This window comes from Rhinolophus hipposideros (assembly GCF_964194185.1).
Source record: "Rhinolophus hipposideros genome assembly, chromosome: 24".
In the NCBI taxonomy this organism is placed as follows: domain Eukaryota; kingdom Metazoa; phylum Chordata; class Mammalia; order Chiroptera; family Rhinolophidae; genus Rhinolophus; species Rhinolophus hipposideros.
This window is the reverse complement of record NC_138070.1, coordinates 18832622-18857670: the sequence shown is the minus strand read 5'-3', so window position 1 is coordinate 18857670 and position 25049 is coordinate 18832622. Positions and strand designations below refer to the sequence as shown.

The window sequence follows — 25049 nt, the reverse complement described above, 5'->3', positions numbered from 1 at the left end:
TAGATTAAAAAGAAACTTCATTACGTTTTAACTCCAACTACATAAAATATACATATGGACACTGGGCTAGTTAGAAAGGAATACAACCATAGGTTCTGGTGGTAGAATTATAAATGAGTATTTGTTAAAACCTGTTATAATGCTGGTTTATGGGGGGGAAAAAACACTTTTCTGAAGATACATGGCCATACTGCTCCCCAACTATGGCACCAAGAAGCATCTCCAGAGCCCACCAAGAAGGCTGCCCACAGGGCACCACAGAGACCTCAGCGCACTGGGACGAGGAGCACACGGGTGCTAGCTATGTGGTACACAGCGAAGGACAAGCTCTCAGTAGCTATGTGGTACACAGCGAAGGACGAGCTTTCAGTAGCTATGTGGTATACAGTGAGGACGAGCACTCAGCTATGTGGTACACAGTGAAGGACGAGCTCTCAGTAGCTAAGTGGTACACAGCGAAGGATGAGCTCTCATTAGCTATGTGGTACACAATGAAGGACGAGCTCTCAGTAGCTAAGTGGTACACAGCGAAGGATGAGCTCTCAGTAGCTATGTGGTACACAGTGAAGGACGAGCTCTCAGCTACGTGGTACACAGCAAAAGGTGAGCTCTCAGTAGCTATGTGGTACACAGCGAAGGACGAGCTTTCAGTAGCCATGTGGTACACAGTGAAGGACGAGCACTCAGTAGCTATGTGGTTCACAGCAAAGGACGAGCTCTCAGCTATGTGGTACACAGCGAAGGACGAGCTCTCAGTAGCTATGTGGTTCACAGCAAAGGACGAGCTCTCAGCTATGTGGTTCACAGCAAAGGACGAGCTCTCAGCTATGTGGTACACAGCGAAGGACGAGCTCTCAGCTATGTGGTACACAGTGAAGGACGAGCTCTCAGTACAGGCAGAGTGGTTTTCATACGCTCATCATTTGCTATTCATTACCATTGACATACATACCACATAAATATGAGGCATACATTTTTCAATTCATTTAAAACTCTGTGGGAAAGGCCATAAAATAAAATATAGTCTAGAGAAATAACATTAAAAGTTCATCAGTGTTTGGGTCTACGATACAGAGTTGTTATGTCCATAAACGAAGAAAAAATTGGCCCAGCTTGAGATGAAAGCAGTTACCTTTCTCCTCCTTTTAATATGACATTTCTACACAACTAGTTTTTCTGTTTTAGTTTGTTTTTAATTTTGAAAAGCATTTTCCACCCATGTCCCTAATGAAGCTTGAAATTAACATGGCCTTTTCAATTCCTTCTTTGTGCACCAGCATGAAACAGAGTTTGCATCTAGGAAACATCACAAGGTAGAAAGAAGCAGGGCAATATTACAGAGGACCGTTCTTTTTTAAGCCTTAAGGCGCTATTTATGTATTCTCAGGATAGAAATATGCTGGCTCATTGTTCCATCTTCTCTGCCTGGACTGGGCCTGGGCCCTAAAGGGCCCTCAAGTCACTAAAATGTCCTCAATATGCTCTTTTTAGTCAAAGATGTAGGCAGGGTGTGCAGAGCTGCCCTCACTTTCCTTGGGATAAAAATACTGCCTTAAATAGAACAGGGAAGGTAGGAAATTGCTTCTATCCAAAAAGGTAAATTCATAATTATGTGTATAATCATATCATAATTCTCCTACACACATACGCACACGCACAAGCACACACACACAGTTTTCAGTACATCTTGCTTCCTAGAAAAGGAATAAGAAACCTGGAGTCCAAGAATCATGGGTCTTGACTCCACTTATTATCTGACTAAAAAGGGACAGTATCTAACTCACAGAATTAAAGTTAATAAAATGAAATGGGTCTGATACACTAGAATACTCCATTACTACTAAGTAAATAATTAAAGAAAGGAGACAAGAAAAAAGCTATGGGAAAGGAAAAGTAAAATGACCTCTTACAAGAACAAAAATGGCAAACTATGGACGTATTAATCTTCACTTAATTGTACGGATAAAGTTCAATTCCAATTTTCTCGTTATTTGCTTGTACTTACCATGACAGGAGGCCCAGATTAGGAGGAGAGATCCCGTCCCTTCCTCAGAGTCTGCCAAAGCTTTTCTTTCTTTTACGCTTGGATCTTTAAAAAAAAAAAAAAAAAAAAAATAGGGGACAAAATTGGCAATTTCCCCCCTACTTGGCCACACTCTAATTAAAGGAACTGCATATACACAGACCCAAAAACCTGACCAGAGTCAGCCAAGAAAATGTTTATTACCCAGCCAATTCGCACTAGTCAAATCCAAACTCCATATGCCTTTGTGAAAATCCTCTCAGTCCTAACTTATTTGGGCAAAAATGGAACAAAGGCTCATGTTCCTAACGTTGATAGCAATAGAAAAATGTCATGAACCTTGGATGAAAGTAATAAAGCAATGATAATTAAAACCAACCTGCAAGCACAAAAACAATATTCTTGTAATATCACAGGATGTTTTATCTGTAAATTCCAAATGGATTCTCCCTACCTATAGGAATCAAACTGGCTTAGTAAGCAAAATATGAAAAAATTGTCTCATTGCCCCAATATTCTATGCTCATCTGAAAATTCACATAAACTGTGCTGATAATACCTTTTTCCAGGTTTTTAAAAACAACAAAAAGGGTGGGGGAATAATACCCAACTAGAAGTGCAAAGACAGGCTACTAAGAGCTTGATGATCTTTAAGAAGTTGCTTTAAAAAAAAAAGGTTAATTCCACGCAAAGCCAGCATTTCTAGTTTGCTAAACTTCCATGAATACAGGATATTTGGGGGAGTCTGAGATTCAACACTCAAAGCAGTGTGAGAGGCTAGAGAACATCAAAGAAGCAGCAGGGCCCCGAACATGTGGAGCCTTGTGCAGCTGTGAGCAGAGGGTGGCATGAAATAACTTACTATAAAGAATGGCTCTGGCTGTTGGGTGGAAATAGACCAGACTGTTGGGGGAGGGAGGAATGTCAGGAGCACAGGAAGAAGCAGAAAGACCAGTAAGAAGGCCATAATCACTACATGGTAGTAGTGATGGAAATGGTAGGATATTGCTGGATTCTGGATATATATTGAAATGACCACCCATAGCATTTGAGCTAATGAATTAGATAAGAGGAAAAGAGAGAAGTCAAACTTTTTGGCCTCAGCAAGTGGAAGAAAAGATTCTCATTTACTGATGATAGAAGACCATTAAAAAGAAATGGATTCCCTCCTTTATGCAGAGGTACAGGAGGGGGAACAGGGAACCAGAGGTTCTATTTTAGACATGTTAAGATGGCGATGAGATACCCAATTGACGATACCATGAAGAGAGTTGAATAAACCAGCCTGGAAATGAAGACAGAAGCTAGCAATACTAACATGAATGTGAGAGACAGCAGTATGTGGATGGCATTAAAGCCAGTTAATTTGGGAGCAAGCACAGAGGACCAACGACAGTAGTTTGGGATACTTCATTGTTTAGAGGCTGGAAGTCTGAGGGAGAACTAAGTGGTTCAGTAACAAACCAGAGTCATCATTCTCACCATTCTTCAAACCCAAAACAAACCTTGGTGATTTGACCTAGCTCAAGAATACCAATTAGCATAAAATTATCTCATTTATTATTTCAATAAATATTTATTCAATACCTATTATATTCCAGGCACTATTCTAGATTTAAAGGAACAAAAAGTCATGGAACCTAATTTTACTAGGAAACACCTACTAGGTAAATCTAAAAAAAAAAGAAGAAACTGTCCTAATGTTTTGCAAAAGGTATGTGTTTTAGAATTGTGTTTCTAATCACAGTATCATACACATTCGAACTGCTATATCTTAAACAACTTAAATAGAAGTGAATTTAATATTTTGCAAAACAGAGAACTCAAAATGTAATTCCAGTGATGAGGATATTTATGTCAACAATGTGGAGAACTTGAAACACTCATATTGTTGGTGGGAATGTAAAATGATGCAACCTCTGTGGAAAAGTTTGCCAATTCTTTAAAAATTACAAAGTCACCCTATGAGCTATCAATTCCACTCCAGGCTATATCCAAGAAAACTGAAAACATGTCCACACAAATGTTCGCAGCAGCATTATCCATAATAGCCAAAAAGTAAAAAACAACCCAAATGTTCAAATCCAATGTCTATCAACTGATGAATGAATAAACAAAATGTGGCATATCCATACAATGGAGTATTATTCAGCAGTAAAATGGACTAAAATACTGATGCATGACACAACATGGGTGAACTATGAAAACACTATGCTAAGTGAAAGAAGTCAGGCACAAAAGATAACATATTGTATAATTCCATTTATGTGAAACGTCCAGAATAGGTAAAGCCACAGAGATAGAAGGTAGATTAGTGCTTGTCAGTGGTTAGGCTGAGGAAAAAATATGGAGTAACTGTTCATGGGTATAGGGTATCTTTGCAGGGTGATGAAAATGTTCTGGAAATACATAATGGTGGTGTTTAGTACATTATATACATACCGTATTTCCCCAAAAATAAGACAACTGGAAAATAAGCGCTAGCATGATTTTTCAGGATTCTCGTAATACAAGCCCTACCCGAAAAATAAGGCCCAGTTAAGATCGTCAGCCAGACAGGCGCATTTAGTACGTCCGTTGCAACACATGACAGATGTGTTCAATTATAAAAGAATAATATTAATATATAATTAAATGTAAATAAATATTATTGACATTAATACTTAAAATAAATGATAATATAAATTGTAATTATTTGTAAATACCCAAGCAGGCGCTTATGGATGAGAGGTAAATGCCTCTGTAAACAGATGAACTCGAGACTTGTCTAATGACCAATTGGAGTACAGGCACAACACACGAATAACGTGCGCACCTGATAACGAACGGACTTGGTTGTGTCTAACATGAATCTTCATGTGTTGTAACGGACATACTTAATGCACTCGTGTGAAATACTTAATGCACCCGTGTGAAATAAAGAAACGTTTTCTGAATTTTGGTGCTTGCAATTTTTCATCGCTTTTGTGTGGACCATCATTCTTAACTATCATTTTGTTGCCACTCCTGTCTCGTTAAGTCTTCAATTAACACTTGATTTAATGGTAGATTTAAAGGGAATAATATTTTGACCCCAGATAAGATGAGTGCAAAAAGAAAGAACTATTCTGTCGAGTACAAGAAAGGAATCATGGAGGACTCCCGGGGCAAGAATCTTACGGCTTTCTGCAAAGAGAAGAAGTTGGATCTCCGAATGGTCCAAAAATGGCGAGCAGAGTACACTAACCTCAGTCAACAGGTGGACGAGGGAAATGCTGGAAGTGCAACTGTGGATCAAGTCGGCAACCGTGTTTCCTGAGCTGGAAGACATCATCTGTGAATGGATTGCTGACAGGACAGCGAAGGCTTTGGTTGTGCGCAGGGCTGATATTCTAGCATTTGCCCTTGCAATGGCACCACAGCAGCAATATCCCCAGAAGAATTCAAAGCACCACAACACTGGCTGGATGGCTTCCTTTAGCAATATGAACTGTCTCTAAGAAGATCGACCACACTGTTCAAGCTGGAAGATACTGAAGTTATTAAATCTGAACTTGCATTCAAGTCCTTTGTTGATGGCATCAACTTTTTGAAATACCAACTCTCCAACACGATTGTTATGGATGAAACTGCAGCGTTTATGGGCCAAGGATCAAGCGACAATTGATCAGAGGGGAGCCTCATCAATCTACATTCCCTCCACTGTTTACAAAAGTGCATGTGTTACTGTATTTTGGCAATTCGTCTGGATGGAAAGAAAGCCCCACCTTTAATCATCACTAAGGGCAAGAAAGATAATGTTGAACGTGTTTCAGGCATTTATGTTCCTGAAACCGAAAAAGCCTGGTGCACACAAGCAGTTATAAGGAAGTGGGTCGATTTAATGCTGCCACTTGTTTTGCGAGGTGGCCAAAGAGGTCTGCTAGTCTGGGAATCAGCCAGCACTCACCATGCTAAAGACATGAAGAATTTCCTTGCAAAGAGAGGAATAGATCAAATAATGATTCCCGCAGGAATGACTGCCTATCTCCAGACTCTTGCTATTGCAACAAACAAGCCATTCAAGGACCATTTGTGCGTGGAAATCAATCACTACATTGAAAATAGAATGGAGAGAAATGAGCGTGGAAACTTTGTGACACCTAGCCTGCAAGAAGTCATGACTTGGGTGAAGAATTCATGGGATAAAAATCACTGACAGCTGTGTTGCCAATGCACTACGAGCTACATGGACAAGAAGTGCTCATTTAAGGAGAGCTCTATTGCTGGACATGAGAGATTGGGGCCAATGGTTCTACAGGAAATGGAGTCGCAAGAAATTCAAGTCGGAATTCGGGGTTTCGAGAGTTATGACGAAGTTCCAGAAGAAGATGACATGACTATATTTGAATAAATGTAATTTCTGTACATTAATAAATGAATAAATGTAAATTGTACATAAATAAATGTAGATTGTTGTACATGAAAAATAAGACATTCCCTGAAAATAGCCCTAATGTGTCTTTTGGAGCAAAAATTAATATAAGACCCAGTCTTATTTTGGGGAAATACAATATTAAAAACTCCAAAAAATGCATACTTCAAAAGGGTGAGTTTTATGTGATGTGAATGATAGTTCAATAAAAAAATGTATGTGAAGAGTATGAATATAATCAAACTCTTCATGAAATACTAAAGCTAATCTTACCACAAAAAGTTATGGGGCCAGTGCAGCAGCAATGAGCATTCTAATCATCTAGGCTATGTTCTCTAAAGACCCCCTTCAAAAGGAGCCATGGCTCCTGAGGAATAGCCAATTCCCAGTCTGGAACAGGTGATATGTAAGCTGATTCTGGAACGTATTATTAAATTGGAAAGCAAAGGAAAGTATCAAAGACCACTAAGAGTATATCAAAAAAGACTAGGGAGCCAACCTGAACACACTCACTGATAAGAAGTGCAATGGACTGAGTTTCAATATATTAGGTTGGTGCAAAAGTAATTGCAGTTTAAAAGGTTAAAAATAATTGCAAAAATCACAATTACTTTTGCACCAACCCAATACTTGACTATGAGTTCATAATGATTCTCTCTCTCTCATTGGTTACCACTGGAGGATGCTAGATAATCAACTTCTTATTTTTGAAAACTGGTGAAAATAAGAGGAAAGAATTAGTATTTATCCTGCCTTTCCTATACAAACTGAACATCTGTACAATCAAGTAGTTGGTGAGGGGAATATACCATCTAACACATGAAGAAGGAAAGACAGAAATAGGTATCACCATTTTACAACTGCTGATGAAATACAGAATGCAAATAATGATCTAGGCTATGGAAAACTACAGGAAAGTAACCCAAATTCTTTAAGCAAACTGAAAGACAAGAGAGAGACGGAAGGGAAACCTATAGATTAAAAGAGACTTAAGTGACATGTCAACCAACTGTAATATATAGATCTTATCTGCATCCTGATTGAAAGTATAAAAATAAGTTGAGATATTTAGGGAAATTGGACCACATACTAAATATTTTATGCTATTAAGGAACTATTAATTTTCTGTATAATTGACAATGTTATTGTGGTTATGGGTGGGGTTATGCTTGTAAGTTTCTTTTGCATATGTATTGAAACGCATACAGATTAAGTGATACATCGAGGACTAAGGGAATGAGCAAGAGCATCTCTGAAACTAAATGGCTCATGAGTTGATAATTTTTGAAGCCCAATGAGATAAGTAAACGGAAATTTATTAAACTATTTTCTCTACTTTTATACACTTGAAATCTTCACATAATAGTTTTTCTTAACATAATAGTTCTTCTACCTCAAAACCCCCAGTTAGTGAAGAACTAATTGAAACAGTCAACATTTTAGCTATCAGAAAACCAGTGGTTTATACAGTAAACATATCAATATTCATTGTGTCTTTTTAAGATTTCCCTTAGCAAAATTAAAAAAACCGAAAAACTCTCACAGGCTTCACAGAGTTAGCGATCCCAACTGAAATATAATCACCTGCAGTGGCACTGAACTAGAAATCAAATTCCATTTACAAAGTAAACTCCTGAACAGCAGATATATCCCCATTAGCTATCTTCCAAGTCAAATCCAATTTTTTTCAGCCTTTTCACTTTATTTATTTATTTATTTTTAAGTGTGCTTTTCCAGGACCCATCAGCTCCAAGTCAAGTAGTTGTTTCAATCTAGCTGTGGAGGGTGCAACTCACAGTGGCCCATGCGGGGATCAAACCGGCAACCTTGGTGTTATAAGCACCACGTTCTAACCAACTGAGCTAATCGGCCGCCCCCAAGTTTTTAATGAGTACAGAAAGACCAAGACAAAGATTTGCCACTGAGGATTAAAGTCTCAATCAATTTAAAGTCATTACCAAGAAATGACACATTCTATTTTTACATCAAATAAAGACTCCAATATGGTGTGCTGCAACTTTTGTCAGTCAGTCAGTCAATATTAGTAAGTGTTGAACCTAGTACGTGTCAGACAGTATGACATTATGCTTGTTTCTGCACTAAAAGAGCTCATATTCCAGCGCGGGAGAGAGAAAAAAATTGTGCTAAATGTGATGAAGGACACAAACTGGATGCTGAGACAGAGACTAGGGGTAGGAGACAGGGGTTCGGGAGTCCTACTTTAGAAAAGGTGGTCAGAAAAGACCTCTCTGTGAGGCAAGGCAAGTTTCTGATATAGGGAACAAGCAACATATGCTCCTGACACAAGAAAGACTGGCATTTCTGAAGGATCAAAAGGAGGAAAGCAGTATGGCTAAAATGTACTGAGTCAGAAAGAAGAGTGGTTTAACTTAAAGTTGAAGAAACTTTAAGAGAAAGTGTAAGAGAAAGATCATGTAAATAGTAAGGAGTATGGACTATATTCCAAGTACAACAGGGAGCCACTGACACGTTTGAAACAGCCGAGTGACGGGAGCCACTGATACGTTTGAAACAGCAGAGTGACATGATTTGACTTTAAGATCATTCTGGCTACTGTGTAGTAACTGGATTAGAGAACAACTAGAATAAAGACAGAATCAAGAATTACAAGGAGAAAAGAATGGAGGCAGTACAGAATAAAAGCATAAGGGTGTGAAAGGTATGCTGGAATATAACTGACAATAGGTAAAGGCCTAGATGTGAGTGCTAAGAAAGATTAAAGACTTTATGGTCAGGAGGGGAAACAAGAAAACATATAAAAATAGTTCAAAGTAAGAGGTACTGTTTTAAGCATCTGAGGAAAGATAAACTTTCTATAGGAAGTCCAAGATCTTAAGAAAAAGCCAAGACCACGGGTAACTGCAACCAACATGAATCAAGCAGTTGCTGAGGGGCCTTATAAAAAAATCTACAAATAGCAGATACGACCAATTCTTATGAGATATTAAGCAACTGACGTGCAAAACGTGGCTCCCAGACTGATAATTATACTATCACCACAAAAGGAAGAACTAAGCCATTACTGTTAGTCTAAGAAATTTTAAAATGCAGGTGTAAAAAGTAAACAATTATTCTCATACACTGCTGGTGGGAATGTTAAACAGTGCAACCTCTTTGGAAAATAGCCTGAGAGTTCCTCAAACAATTAAACATATAGTTACCATCTGACCTAGCAATTCCACTCCTATGTGTTTACCAGAGTGACAAAAACACACATCCACACAAAAACTTGAACATGCATTATTCAAAAGAGTCAAAAGGTAGAAATAACCCAAATGTCCATTGATGGCTGAATGGATAAACAAAATGTTGTATATCCAAAATAGATTATTATTAAGCCATAAAAAGAATGAAGTACTTATATGCTTCAATGTGAATGAACCTTGGACATATTATGCTAAATAAAAGAAGCCAATCTCAAAAGACTACATATCATACGACTCCATTATACGAAATGTCCAGAACAGGGAAATTTATAGAGATAGAAAGTGTATCAGTGGTTACTTAGGTCTGGGGGAGATGAAAGATAAAGGGGGTGATAGGTAAAGAGCATGAAGTTTCTTCTTGAAGTGATAAAACTAATTGTGGTGATGCTTGCACAACACCGTGAATATACTGAACCATTGAACTATATACTTTAAATGGGTCGAATGTAAACTATCTGAGTTATAGCTCAATAAATCTGTTATTTTTTTAAGTAAGAGGGAGTTCCCTCCTCAGTCATTGCTGTTCTTTACCTACATGTAAGTACAACCAATGTTAACTAATTTATAATTCTGTCCAGACACTTGTCTGTGCATATACAAAGACACAATCTACAAAAAAAGTGAGGAGGGAAGAATCATACTGTATTCATTGTTCTGCAACTTTTTTCTTCAATTAATGTATCAAATCCTTCTTGTGTCAGCTCATACTTTCAGATGGCAGTTCAGTATTCCACTATGTTATCACAAACCATAACTTAACCATTCAATTGCTGAGACATTCAGGTTATTTCCATTTTTCTATTACAATCAAAAAAGCTGTAATAACTATCCTTGTCCATATTTCTGCATAAGTCATTATTTCTGCAGCACTGATTCATGGAAACAAATTTACTGGTGAAAAGATACATACTCTTTTTAGAAGGATACGATTATTGCCAAAGACTACAGATACTTTTTCTTATATTTATGAAAAATAATTCACCAACACACAGTTATCAACTTGGTAGAAGTTTTAATGTTCTGTAATTTAAAAGATTAAAATAAAAATATGCATATGAATAAGTTGTATTACTTATGAAGCGTGTTTCTACATGTACAGAAAAATGATTGTTGACAAAGTAGGAGTAAGGAATTTGAGTTTTTATGCTTTTAGAATTACTTTACATTTGTAATTAGGAAAACAAACTTTTTTACAAAAGTTTTAAAAAAAGAAACTCAAGGGGCAGCCGGTTAGCACAGTTGATTAGAGCACGGTGCTCTTAACAAGGTTGTCAGTTCGATCCCCACACAGGCCACTGTGAGCTGCGCCCTCCACAACTAGATTGAAACTACTACTTGACTTGGAGCTGATGAGTCCTAAAACTTAAATAAATAAAAGTTTTAAAAAGAAAAGAAAAGAAACTCAAAATAATATTGCATAAAGAATTTTTATTTAACCTAAGACAGAGTGTGCAGATAATGACTTCATTCAAGAAAACAATCAAGAATGTAGAGCAATGGCTCTGAGGGCAGATGAGATATAGTCCTAAATCTGCCATTTACTAACTCTATGACCTGGAGGGCAAGTCATGCTATCTCTTTGACCCTCTGTTCTTTATCTGTAAAACACGAATAACAGCCGCATCAAAGAGTTGCTAGGATTAAAAGATAATGCAAACAACAAAAGAACAAGACAAACAAATGAGAAAGAAAAACTCATAGACACAGACAATAATTTAGTGGTTACCAGAGGGTAAGGGGGTGGGGGGTGGGTGATGAGGATAAGGGTGATCAAATATATGGTGATGGAAGGAGAACTGACCCTGGGTGGTGAACACACAATGGGATTTATAGATGATGTAATACAGAATTGTACACCTGAAATCTATGTAAATTTATTAACAATTGTCACCCCAATAAATTCAATTTAAAAAAAAAGGATAATGCATATATTGTGCTTAGCATAGTTATTAGTATATAGAAATAAGCACTTGTTAAATCATTAAGTAAGACAGTCCATTACATACAAAGAATTTGGATAGGACAGTTCCCACCATTGTCATGTGTGTAAATATATATATGCATATGTATACATATATACACACATGCACATATACATGTGTGTGTACATACATACACATTACTTATTTTTGCTGAACCATTTAAAAAAGAGTTGTATATACCCAGACTATTTACCCCTTACTACTTCAGTGTACACTTCCTAAGAACAAAAATAATCTCGTATATAACCACAGCACTAGTTTTCAAATTCAGGAAATTTAACATTGATATAGCACTTTAATCTACCTTTTATATTCCAATTTGGTCAAATGACCCGATTCTACCCTTTAAAACTATTTTTTTACCTCTACAAAGAATCCAGTCTAGGATCACATATGGGATCTAACTGTCATATCACTTTAGTCTATTTTAACATGGAACCCATATTATATTAATTCAAATTATATGTTTCCTGGCATCAAAATTAATTCAATAATCTCACCAAACCTAGACCACGTTTCTTCAAACAAGAATATAACGCTTTTTCATTCTGTTTTGGAAATATAAGTCTTAGATGCCTTATTTAAAATTAATAATTATTCTAAAGTTAAAAATCCATAAACATTTATGTTATCATAGCCATGTAAAAATTAAATACTGGAGAGACAAGTAATACATGAAGATAATTCCTTCTCTAAAGGTCTAATATGTGACCTACTGGGCCAAATGAAGGATAAGAATCTTATTCCAACCATCACAGTTAAATGATTTCTCTGTTCTTAATATACGTATGAGATTTGACAGCTGGAACCTGCAGGTTTCTCCGGGCTCCACGATCAGTACCACCCTATGGATGTGACATCTGAGAAATCTTTACAAAAGTAAAATATCATTTAATCTTCCAGTTGAACACAGTATCTCATCTTTCAGACACTTGCTCAGAAGAAATTACTCAATTCCTCACTCAATAACTCAAACTTACACTTACAAACAATAACTCAACCAAGTGAGACACTGAGCAGCCTGGACTGCAAGGTCACAGATTTTATATATATACTATGTAACTCCTTCACTACATAGAAAGATGGAAAAAAACAATACCCAGAATCAACAAGATTATGCTAATTCCTATTAGAACCATAGAATCTGTTATTCTCCCTTACTCTAACAACAACAACAACAAAACACCCAAATAACAAAAATCCTTATCAAAATGAAATTAGAGTGAGAAGACACTGGTATCCCAGGACTCAGGCAGTGTTTATGTGAACTGAAATTCAAATATGAGGATAGTTCTTGCCTTCAAGGTGCTCACAATCCTGTGAGGGCAACAAGCAGAAAACTAAAAAGACAGAGAAATGGATTCTGATCTGGGCACTCAAGGAAGGCTTTGTGAACACTCCAGTTTTTAACAGTTGAACCAACCAGATTCTGAGCTATTACGACAAAGCAGAGAAAGGAACCACAAAGCTGAAGAATGAGACAAAACAAAAAAGCGCACTGCAGAGTATGTGAGACCAGCATGGCTACAGCCAAAGACGCTGTAGGAGGACGGGAAACCAGGCGACTAGTTGCTGATGTGTTTAAAGCCCATTTGTGAAGAGCCTAAAAAGCCATACTAAAGGTTCTGGAACAAAGGAATTATTTGAATCTAGAAACTTAAAACCAAAGCAACAACTTCTCTTTTCAATAATACTAGATTATAATTTCCTAAATTAAACAGATGGCAGAAACGAGAGGCAGTAATAAAGACTTAGGTAGTAATAGACATGTGCAAAGGACAGGACTGGGATTAATATCCACACTGAGGACAGAACTAAAAATATTTTAGAACTTGTTTTCTAGTTAAACATCACATTAATACCACTAAGTCCAGTAATGAAACCTTGGTTTTCATATAGATATATAACAATTTAAGAAAATTCAAAACAAGAATCAAGTTTCAATTTAAAAGAACTCCCCATTGTTAAGGATTGTCTACTTTTAACAAAAGATTAGGGCTACAGCTCATTTAATCTCAATTTAAATACAAGTTTCCAGGCACAGCATATTGTATTATGGCACATTTTTATATGTAAAAAGTGATCTTGCTTGAGTCACAGTGAAAAAACACCACATTTAAAATTTAATATTGAAGTGAAAATATAAGAGCTCATCTAAGTAATTGGTACATGAACAAACAGACCCCAAAAATTAATCTGTAAATTAGTTTTAGCTGCCTCAAAATAGCACACAAAGAGTAGTAGGGAAGAAAAAAACCAAGCTTACCAAATGAAGTTTGTCCCAAGAAATTTTTCTACTAGAAGGTTTCACAAGAAAATCTGCAAAAGAAAAACCAGTAGTTTTTACAATGACAAATACCCTAAGAATCAAATTAAGCCACTTCTATCTCCCCACAAGACTTTTCTCTGCAAGTTAGAAGGCCAGGATAATACACCATTTTTTAAATTGTTACAATGTAGACTATTTAGTCAACCACAGATTTTAGAAATGTTTAATTGCTCAAAATGGGCCTGGTCAGGCCTCAACATGCCTTTAGAAACTACAGAACTGTACAGACAGAATTTACCAGAACATACACACACTCCTATTTAAAAGTTTTTCTCAATCAATAAAGCCTCATTCTGATGGCTTTTCAGGTAATCTTTGCCACTACAGGAACAAGCACTTTAAAAAACTAAGTTCCAGGAGACCTAGACTTGGACTTGGTAGTTGAAGGTGTTTTGTATACATAATCGGCTTCTACCAAGGGATTTTTTTTATATGTAAGTAAAAAATGGGGGGAGGAAGATAGTCTAAACACACAAAGAATTCTTGTCACAACTAGGCCGCAATCTGACCTTCACAGAAATAAAAGACCTAATCAATCTGACTCCTTTGTAAAGATTTCTCTCAGTATTTGCAGACAACCATCCTTTTGGGATGACTGTTTCTGTGACATGAAATCACATATGTGAATAAGACTGTACAAAATTACCAAAATCCTGTAAAAGGAGTCAATCAACATAGTACATTCCCATAACCTCCAGAAACTTACCTTTTAACTGAAAAAGAACCATAAAAGGAAAGCAAACCATGCAATAAAAGTGTTCTAACCATCTTACAAGCAGCATTTTTGGCTCCCAGCAACTTTTAATTTAAATTTTGTAACTTATGCCATATTAACCACACACTATACTGGAAAGAAAATAAAGCTTTCATAATTTGCAACTTCAGATACAAACCACAGTAAGTATTAAGATTGCTCTTGTTAAGTTGTAGAACAAGGTACAAAACAATACAGCAGGTAAGTTGGGGGATTTGTAAATCTCTAGGACCTTTTCTTGCTAGAGTATAATTTTTGCTAAGTATTTGAATAGTGAAATACGTTCTATAATTTTTTTCCTTTTATTTCTCCACTATACTAAAGTTACTGTCGATTTTTAAAAAGTATGTTTATAGGTACATTATATTATCTATGAATTTTACTTTAGAATAATAAAGGTTTGTTAAAAAGAACAGATGCTAGGTCTCTTTGTCCCTAGCTGTTAAAAAAAAAAAAAAGAACCACATGAAATATTAGTATGTGAAGGCACATTCCACTTAGAAAGTACTGCAGTAGTCTCCTTATCTGAGGGTGATATATTCCAAGATCTCCCAAAACCAGATAGTACCAAACCTGATAGATGAGGTGTGATCAAAAACTATGGTGAATGTTTAAATTTTTAAAATTTATTACAATGAAAGTTACATATATCTTTTACTATCCCTGAAATACTCCCCCTCGCTTTGAACACACTTATTCCATCGTTCTTGCCACTTTCTGAAGCACTTCTGGAAGTCCTCTTTTGTTAATGTCGTTAGTTGCTCTATTGTGGCTGCCTCGATGTCCTGAATCATTCTGATTTTGAGCAAGAGCCAAAGGTCACACAGTGCCAGATCTGGTGAATAAGGTGGATGAAGACACACCATAATATTTTTATTTGACAGAACTTGTCATATACTAGAAGCGATGTGTGATGGAGCATTGTCATGATGGAGGATGATTTACAGCACACTTTAAAACACACCTTCTCTCAACCGTAGCTCACACACGACTGACTACACCAAACAAGATGAAACTTGTCACACAGTTACTAAGGTTCAATGGGCCGCTTCCCGTAATGAAGATCCCTGCCTGTCTGTTGGATGGCACTTGGCAGCAGCATTCATCATATCTGTTGATCACTTATGATCACTTATGATGTGACGCTCCGCGTCACACATCACTTTTGGTATATGGCAATTTCTGTCAAATAAAAACATTACAGTGTGTCCTCACCCACCTTATTCACTGGATTTGGCACCATGCGACTTCTGGCTCTTTTCCAAAGTCAAAATGACCATGAAAGGTAAATTTTTTAATCGATTCAGGATATCAGAGCAGACACAACAGCACAACTAAAGATACTTACGAAAGAGGACTTCCAGAACTGCTTCAGAAAGTGGCAAGAACAGTGGGATAAGTGTGTTCAAAGTGAGGGGGAGTATTTTGAGGGGGATTAATGGCAATGTGTCTTTTACTGTAAAAATATTTTTTAACTTAAACATTCACTGTATTGTTTGATCACACCTCATATATTTTTTCCAATACACACACACCTTTCACTTAAAGGAAGCACTCTATGGCATCTCTTTGGCATCTCTTTGGCATATCTGAATTGCCAGCATCATTACTCTTGTGCTTTGGGGTCGTTACTAAGTAAACCAAGGGTTACTTGAACACAAGCACTGTAAAACCGCAAACTAGATCTAATAACCAAGACAATCACTAAGTAAGGGGCAGGTGGCGTATACAGCATGGATACACTGGACAAAGTGAGATTTCATCATGCTACACTCATCAGCGTGCAATTTAAAACTTATGAATTATTTCTGGAATTTTCCATTTAATATTTTCAGACTGTGGTTGATCCCAGATAACTGAGACCACGGATAACTGAAACTGAGCGTAAAGAGAGACTACTGTACTTATAAACAATGATGTGACATAGCTCACTGTAACTTAAGAAGTGTCAGAGTACTACAAGGTTAACTGTGTAATAACATGCATGTGCTCAGAAATCAGAAGAGGGGCAGTTCAGGGAGGCTTCACAGGAGATGGAGAATTTCAAGTGGATCTTACAGACTGGGTGGGATTTAAATAAAGAGCCAGAGAAGGGAGTAATTCAAGAAAGGATGGAAGGAAGAAATCACAACACTTTTGAGGAATAGAGAATAGGTCAAAATATCTAGAGAATATTCAGGAAGAGTAGAAAGGCAAGACACAACTATGCACCTTGAAATGCCAGACTAAGGAGTCTAGACTTCATTCAATGGCGGAAACCAAAAGCTTTATGAGCAGGGGAACAATAATATGCAACTGGTGGCGTTAAACAGTAGAAAGCAGCAAGCAGGATGGTTTAGATGGGGGAAAGTCACTCAGGATGTTCCTGGTAAAAACTGCTAAGAGCCCAATATCTCAACAAGAGTGAAAAAGCAGAGGAAGACATCAAAGTGAATGAAAGCATTAAATGCCTAAACTTGGTAAGTGGTTAGGAATGGACAAAAAAAAAAGGCAGAGCAAGTTGTCAAAGATTGTATGTAAGGCATGTGATGAGTAGGACGACAAGGACAGTATCATTAAAAAATACAGGGTAGGTTCCAAGGAAGCAATGCCAGGTATGATATGATGGCTTTAAAGGTGCCTCCCAAGTAGTGGTATGTCCTGCAGGTAATTAGGGGGGAAATGGGATTAAATTCCAAGAAACAGATCAAATCTAGGGGTAAGAATGAACTGATGGTGCTAGATTTAATTCAAGGAAATCACTACATCTACTATAAGAATCATCTGATATGTTTTAGAAATTCCTTGATAATTTATTCTGTCAAAGATATGAGAAGTTCATTCATTCAGGAGTGTTTGTGTGATGTTTCCACAGGTGTAAAGTTCCAAGAGATGGACCAAACAACAAGGAGATTCAACAGAAAAATTCAGGCAGCTCTGCTTTAATGCTGGCAAAAACTCTTCTTCCCAATAACCACAATCACTGGGTTGTGAACAAGTATGTCGTTGTGAAACACTGCCAACAAAATGTTTAAACTGATCGTGCTTATTAAGACTATTATTTGAAAGATAAAGGTCATATAGAGGTGAACCTGAAAGAAGCTCTCTGGTGCCACAAGCTACCTTCCCATAATACCAGCAGGCATCGCATAACGTAAGTCATATATACCTCAGAAATTAAGTGGTGGCCCTGAACATTCATATATTTAAAGAGATAGAAAGTAAAGAGGTTATATTAAATCTAAGCCTAAAGTATCTAATTACAAGGGCTTCTTAAACACATTAAACATTAATGGACAGCCAGAGCGGGGGGTGGGGCTGGAGTTAACTATAGTCACCCTTAAGTTTCATTTCCAAGGAGGGTAAATAAAAGGTAAAATGTTTACAATCATGTATACTAGATAAGACTTTATTCTAAGAGAAAAAGAGAATAAAAAATCAATGTACTTGAATATTGTACACTATAATATTGGATATCACTGTGCACTACATTAGAGAGGGGAACCTAACACAGTCGAAGTCCCTTTCTGAAAGCTAACAAGGTAACGACTAAGGGAAGGGCATGGAAGCCCTGAGAAAGCCAAGGAGGAATGGACACCTGTATGCAATAGTTTATGTGATCATTTGTATGCCATCTACATCAGCTTCAACAAGGGCAAAGAGGCATACCAATTTGGACCATTCCTATAATTAAAAAACAAAAACAAAAAAACAAACTACAAAAACTAATCAGATTGAACAAATTCATGAGAAAAAACTAAGGCCAGGCCTCCTAAAATGTGGGGGTGGGAGTGGCTAAAGTAGCACTGTTTTTTGGCTAGGGTACATTGTTCAAAAGAACAATGGGATATTTTTTTACATAGTCTTGTCTCACTTTCAAATGCAAAATAATTAACAGTTCAAAATTTTAAGAAGGCAACATTGAATAATTTTAAAGTATTCTTGTATTTTCACTGTATGTAAAAGAAATGGCATTTTTTACACTTGCATTAACATTAAGAAACATCATTCACAGCAAACTTGAGTGTTGAGGCAATATTGAAATAATTCAGCTGTGTTCCTAACACCAAGGGTGCCGGTTCGATTCCCACATGGGCCAGGTAGCTGTGCCCTCTATAACTAGGATTGTGAACAACAGCTCTCCCTGGAGCTGGGCAGCCGTGAACAACCGGAGGTTGGCGTGAGCTGCCGTGGGCTACTATGTGTCAGCAGCCAGCGTGGGCTGCTGTGTGCTGCCATGAGTGGCCAGCGGCCAGCGTGAGTGGCTGGCAGACGGCAAGAGCTGCCGTGAGAGGCTATGAGCGGCTGCGGGCTGCTGTGTGCCGCCGTGAGTGGCTGGTGGCCATTATGAGTGGCCGACCGACTGCCTCAGCCGGGGGAGCGCAAGGCTCATAACACCAGCATGGGCCAGGGAGCTGTGTCCTACACAACTAGCCTGAGAAACAGCGGCTTGAACCGGAGTGGGTGGGGGGAGGCGGAAGAAGAGGGGAAAAATAATAATTCAGAGATGTTAAACTTTAAGAAGTAGCTTCACAAGTGTCACTATTTTGGGCAAGATTTCCAGCTTCTTAGTGTTTCCTCATTTATGCTTAGTAACTTTTCAGATATCTGACGGATGATAATATGACTTTCCCAAACTAAGATTCTGTGGCACGTTGGGGAGGATTATTCCATGGTGGGAAGCTGATTTAATCACTAGCGTTAATCAAAACTCAAGCATTTATCAGCTGAATAAAGCCACCGTGGCTTGGTCTTACTCCCTGAATAGGAGCCCAAATCTCAGGTTGTCTAAAAAACAGCTATTTTAAGTTCATTGTGGTAGAGATTCATTATCTGACATATATTTTGGGGTGATAGTCACTACTCTAGGTACCAGAGATGTAGCAGTAGAAACAAAATGTTCCGAGCCTTATGGAGCTGTAATTCTAGTGTTAACTGTAATATTCTCAGAGGGTATGACTTTTGCCCCCTACTTATTAGGAAGAACCATGCTTTGAAAAAGAAAAAGAGAAATAGTAAGTACAAAATTGAGGCAGTGTCCTGACCAAACAAGATGATTTAAAAAGAAAAAAAAAAAACACTATGTGTCTTTTCTTCATCTTCTGGAAACACTAAGTAAAGTGAGTGAGTTTTCAGGGTTCCAGACGCAAATTCATGACCAATGTACTGCATTCCTCTGCCAGCTGCAGAGCACAGATAAACAGCTGAAATATTATCATTTCCTAAGCAAAAACCAACTACCTTCTCCTTGAAAAACAAAATCCAGTAAGTTGTCAGAAACCATCAGCTGGACTCCATGTTATAATCACATTTCTGTGTCAAAAAGTCTTTTACTGGTGATAAGTGTCTTGAACCAGCAATACTTAGGATAATGTTCACTGCAACAAGTAAAAGCTTCGTTTCAAGAAATAATGACCAAAGATCAATCTTGTAGAATTAATTCCATGACTACAGAGCTGGTACAGTGTGGTTCATTCTGGAAGAAGGGTGGGGTGGAGAGGGAGGGAGAATTTTTTTTTTAACATGGGAGAAGTTCTGAATACATCCCTCAAAGGAGGCTAGAATTTCAAATAATCAGTTAGTGATCAACACTTAATATGCCTTCATTTAAGTGTCTGAAATAATGACAGCTGCTTTTCCAAATGTGGGCCCCAAAATGTGAGAAGTCAAGAGCAAAGTATGTGATTATGCTCTAACATTTTCAGGTATTAAGATTTAGTTGCACTTCAGATGCACCTTATTACTTTTCACACCTCAAGTAAGCAAAAGGAAGCCCTACCCATGTTCTCAGAAAAGATCAACTGTGATCAAAGAAACTTGAGCAAATTTGATTTGTAACTTTTAAAATTACGTATTTTACAAGATTTTCCTTTTAAACTTAATCCTTATACAAAAGGTAGGAAAGGGGGAGAAGCATAAATCACATATGATGTCTTTGTGAAGACATTTTCTGGTGGTGACCAAAAAAGATTAAAACCAAAGATCACATACAATCTGCTGAAAAGGGTAAATATAAAATAATTTTAAGAAAGAATGTAAAAAACTTTTACATTCTAACTTGCTCTTTATGATCACTTCTATATAGAACACATTCACTTCATACTCAGGTATATTAAATCATTAATAGTATTGTAAAGAATTTCTAGGAGTAATTTGTAATGTCATTTTCTGACTCCATGTCCTCCATGAAAAATCACAAGGCATCATTTTACTACTGAAATTAAAAATTTTAAATCTAATTTTGTAAGACATGGTTTAGGTTCACCATCTTAAATGGCAAAATGTTCCCTATCTCCTAAAAAAGAAAAAACCCTTATAATTTAACAGAAAACTTAAGTCTCAGTTGTTAAGATTTAAAAAAAAAAAAAAATCAGGCGTTCAAATCACTAGAAATTAATTGAATTAAAGGCCAAACAAGATCATTTTATCTAAATGCCAGAGGTAGTTCAATATTTATAATTGCTATGGAAAGATCAGAAAGACCTGCTCTAGTGTCAGAAAAATGTTTCCTAACTTTTATTTCTTTGACTAGTTCCAAGGTCTACCTTAGGGAAGTTAACGGAAGGCAAATTCCTCCACACTTATTATTGTCCTGCTAGTTGCTCTCAGTTAACCTCTGATAAAGAAGAAGGAAGTATCTTTGTTTCCCCTGGCACCCCATAGGTGAGACGAGAGAATATTAATAGCATATTAGGAATGTTAATGTTCCTCTCTACATCGATAAATACTCTTCAAAATTCTGGTTCCCTCCACTCAGTTTTATTCAGAGTAACAATCATCAAAATGGACAAGGGCCAGGAAGCTAAATGAAAATGCAAATTCATCCTTTAAACATACAACTTAACAATGAAGAGAAGAAAGAGATTTGAAGTAACTGCTGCCATCACAAATTAAAAACTGTCCACTCCAGTTAGCCAATAGGTACATTCAGGGAAGACAGACAAAATTCAAATAGTAGAGGCTATGTACAGTAAAAAGAATCCACTCATCTAGAGGCCTAGTTACAATTTATATACTGGCATTTAGGTAGGGGGCTACTCATATTTTTTAAAAGAAGCCAACAAAACCCAAATAACCTCCAATAACCACACACTACAATGTGGGCTCTGTTTAAAACGGTGAGCTCAAATACCTCCTCTTTCGAAGCAGTTCTCCTCAGTTATTAAATAGACAAAAGACCAGAAATTGTCTTGACCAGAACGCCCTCTTCTTAACGATCCTTTAAAAACCATACTATTCAACAGATCCCCAGAAAGAGACCCACCCTTTTAAACTACCAATATTTATCTCACGTAAACAGAGGGACGTGTGACTGCCATCCAAATATATACGGGAAGAAAAGTAACTTTTCAACTAAAATCAAAAAAGCAGAATTCATCAACATGCTTTACTTAAGAAAAGGAGGGCAAAAGTACTAAGGTAAATCAGGGCTAATAAGAAATGACAGCTTATTTCTCCTTTTTTATTTTAAATAACTGCTCTTAAATTAACAACTCAGAAAAACTCAGGCTAGTCATGGGTTCGTTCACACTGAAGACAAAAACCAAATCTTGAATTTAAAAAATCTTAAGATATCATTTTGCTTAACCCATTAATAGGGGAGAGGGGGCTTTTTAAAAAAGCATACTGTCTAAATTACTTATATTCATACTAAACACATTAAACTATTGGTAAAATATTCTCTTAAACAAGATGAAAAACTTCTCAAACATATAGCCTAATATAAACCCACATTATGGAATATTCTAAGTATATTTTTATACATCAAAAACTTAAGTGCTACCCAATTCAACATGAAAAAAAAATCCACACAAACAAGTAACTGGAATTATCAAGTTTCCAATAAGCATGTGAACTACTGAGAATAATATCACACCTCCAAGGTCAATCTGAGCCATTCATATATTTCTTGTATTTTCCTACATGAAGAAAGTTTGTCAAAGGAATTAATGTCTGAAAGAGGGAGAAGGAATAATGCATATATTCAAGCTCTCTGGTAAACATCAGGTCTATGATTGGACAACACATTCTACATTACTTGTTTTTGGTCAGGACTTATATATGCCAAAATGCAAAGAAATATAAAGACCTTGGGAATAACTTACACTTTTTCTTTTCTATTGATTTATACATTTTCAAAATCTAACCTACACCCTATATTTTATAGCATACATTTAGTTTTTCAATTACCAGTGTTTCTATGGTGTGGTATACACACCTTGGTGCTATTTGATGGCTTAAATGGAACATAGACAAATAACCTTTAAAAAACAAAAACTATGTATTTACACTAATGAGCTTTGGAAAAACTGCATTTTGACTCTGAGATGCCATCAAATGCAAGACACAGCATTAAATTTACACACCACTAAGAAAGAAAAAATGTGCCAATTCAACTATAACATACCACTGATTCTAAGATACATTCCAGTTTAGTATACAGATACTGCAAAAATATCACGTAGGTATTAATGAGAGGTTTGGGTAGTACTGCACTATATGCTAATACAAATTTTTCATACATAGGAACTGTTACACACCTGTCTTTCCTCGAGCTATTTTATTCTCTCATTTTTCTTCACAAGACCTGTTTTATCAATCCATTATAAGTCTGAAAACATTCAGAAGCATGCCTGACCAGGGCCACAAGCAACAGTATCCAGTCCTTCCCCCACACAAATGATAAGTAAGCTTCTCTTCAAGGTTTCTGCTGCCACCAGAGAGCTCCTGTGTCTTCCCCAGCCCTTACTGCCACTAACACAGTAACAGAGTACCTTATCTCCTGGGGACTGTCAATGCAGCGCCTCCAAACTCCACATATCCTAAACGGAATCCATCATTGGCCTCCTTCCCCTCCCCCGCCACCATTATCGTAATACTATTCCATTGTGAATTTTGGTCTGCCTGGGTCTTTAAGGTTAGAAACCATTTCATTCTATTAATAAAATTTGACACCAATTCCCACTACTTTCTTTGAACTGCTCAATTACATCTTTGCCACCAATGTCGTCACCACCACTTGGTCTACCAAACTGGTTCTCAAACATTTGCTGAATTAAATTTATTTAGACTTCAATTACCTAAGAAACAAAATAACCACAGTTACAAGTGAACTTACAGCAGAACTGATTCTGGTTAATTCCCCTTTTAACATCCCCCATCCCATCAACAGAAGTTTCACTAAAATGTCCCTGATCAAAAACAATATGCCTTAGACATTCACACCCAAAATAAACACCGTAGGGCTGCTTTTAAATTTTCATGCATAATTTACTCATACTGCTTTATCCATTTGGATAAATCCTAAGTATCCTTCAATTCTTAGCTTGAAAAACTACTTCCTTTGTGAAAGCTTCCCTGCAGAGTTCACTGTACATTTGCAATATAGCTCTATTTTATAACACCTACCACATGTCATTATAATTATTTGTATTTCTATCTGACCTACTAGACAGATTATGATATCCTAGACAGGTCATTTTCCTACTCAACATTTGAACCCAAGAACCCTACACTACTTGTTAATGAGAGGCATTGCAATAGAACTTATTAGATAAGAGCACAGATTCTGGAATCAGACTGTTTTGAATGTGAATTTTGGCTCCAAACTCTTATCACTCTGAAAAGTTCACTTAGCTTCCACATCTGTAAAATCAAGATAACATTAGAACATAGAGTTATTGTACTAGTGTCTTCAAATCAATGTTTAATAAATACTAATTCTGTGAGGATGAGAAACATGCTCAATAACCACTTTTTAGATTGAAAAATAAACATAATTTAGATAAATATGAGAAATTAACCAGGGCCTTCTATTTGTTTCAGGTACACCCAGGTCCATTTAAAACCTCTAGTTCTTAACATAAATGCAACATCTCTACCTGCTTTTCTTCACACCAAATATACCCTTAGGATTGAAAAATTTATGTTGCCATTACTGATTATAAACTTTCAGTCCAAAATAAAAAGTAATATGTGATTTTGCCGAAGCAAAAATTTTAGTCATAGGCATTTGAGGCTAAGTAAGAAGAAATCACGTAACTAGAAATTTTCATCAGTATTTTATTATCCATTGTCTAAAGTATATACTACTTGACACTCCTAAAAACCTTTATTCTTTACAACCTCTTCTAACTTGTCAAGATAATTCTGAACTCTAATTCTATCCTCTAAGGGACTGACAAGTCATCTATAAACTTAATCAGTATACCCCCCATTTCATCATCTATATCACTGTTAAGAACATTATATAGTAGAGCCAATCCTAACCCATTTATAAAACCATTTATCACTTTCTCATCAGACAACAAACCACCAGTAACTATGAATATGACCTTCTAATCTGTTTTGCACCATTTAGCA

At 36.7% G+C, this 25049-nt stretch overlaps 1 protein-coding gene across 5 annotated transcripts in view; it reads right to left on the bottom strand.

Annotated features, from left to right (window-relative positions):
* MTMR3 (myotubularin related protein 3) overlaps positions 1–25049 on the bottom strand; it is a 130211-nt gene that overhangs the window by 52214 nt on the left and 52948 nt on the right. For all 5 annotated transcript variants that reach the window (XM_081037618.1, XM_081037620.1, XM_081037621.1 and 2 more), the window contains exons 2-3: positions 13892–13944; positions 2006–2089 (exon numbers count right to left, since the gene is read on the bottom strand). In XM_081037618.1, the coding sequence (XP_080893744.1) occupies positions 2006–2008 (3 nt within the window). In that variant the 5' untranslated portion in view covers positions 2009–2089; positions 13892–13944. The remainder of the gene's footprint in view (positions 1–2005; positions 2090–13891; positions 13945–25049) is intronic.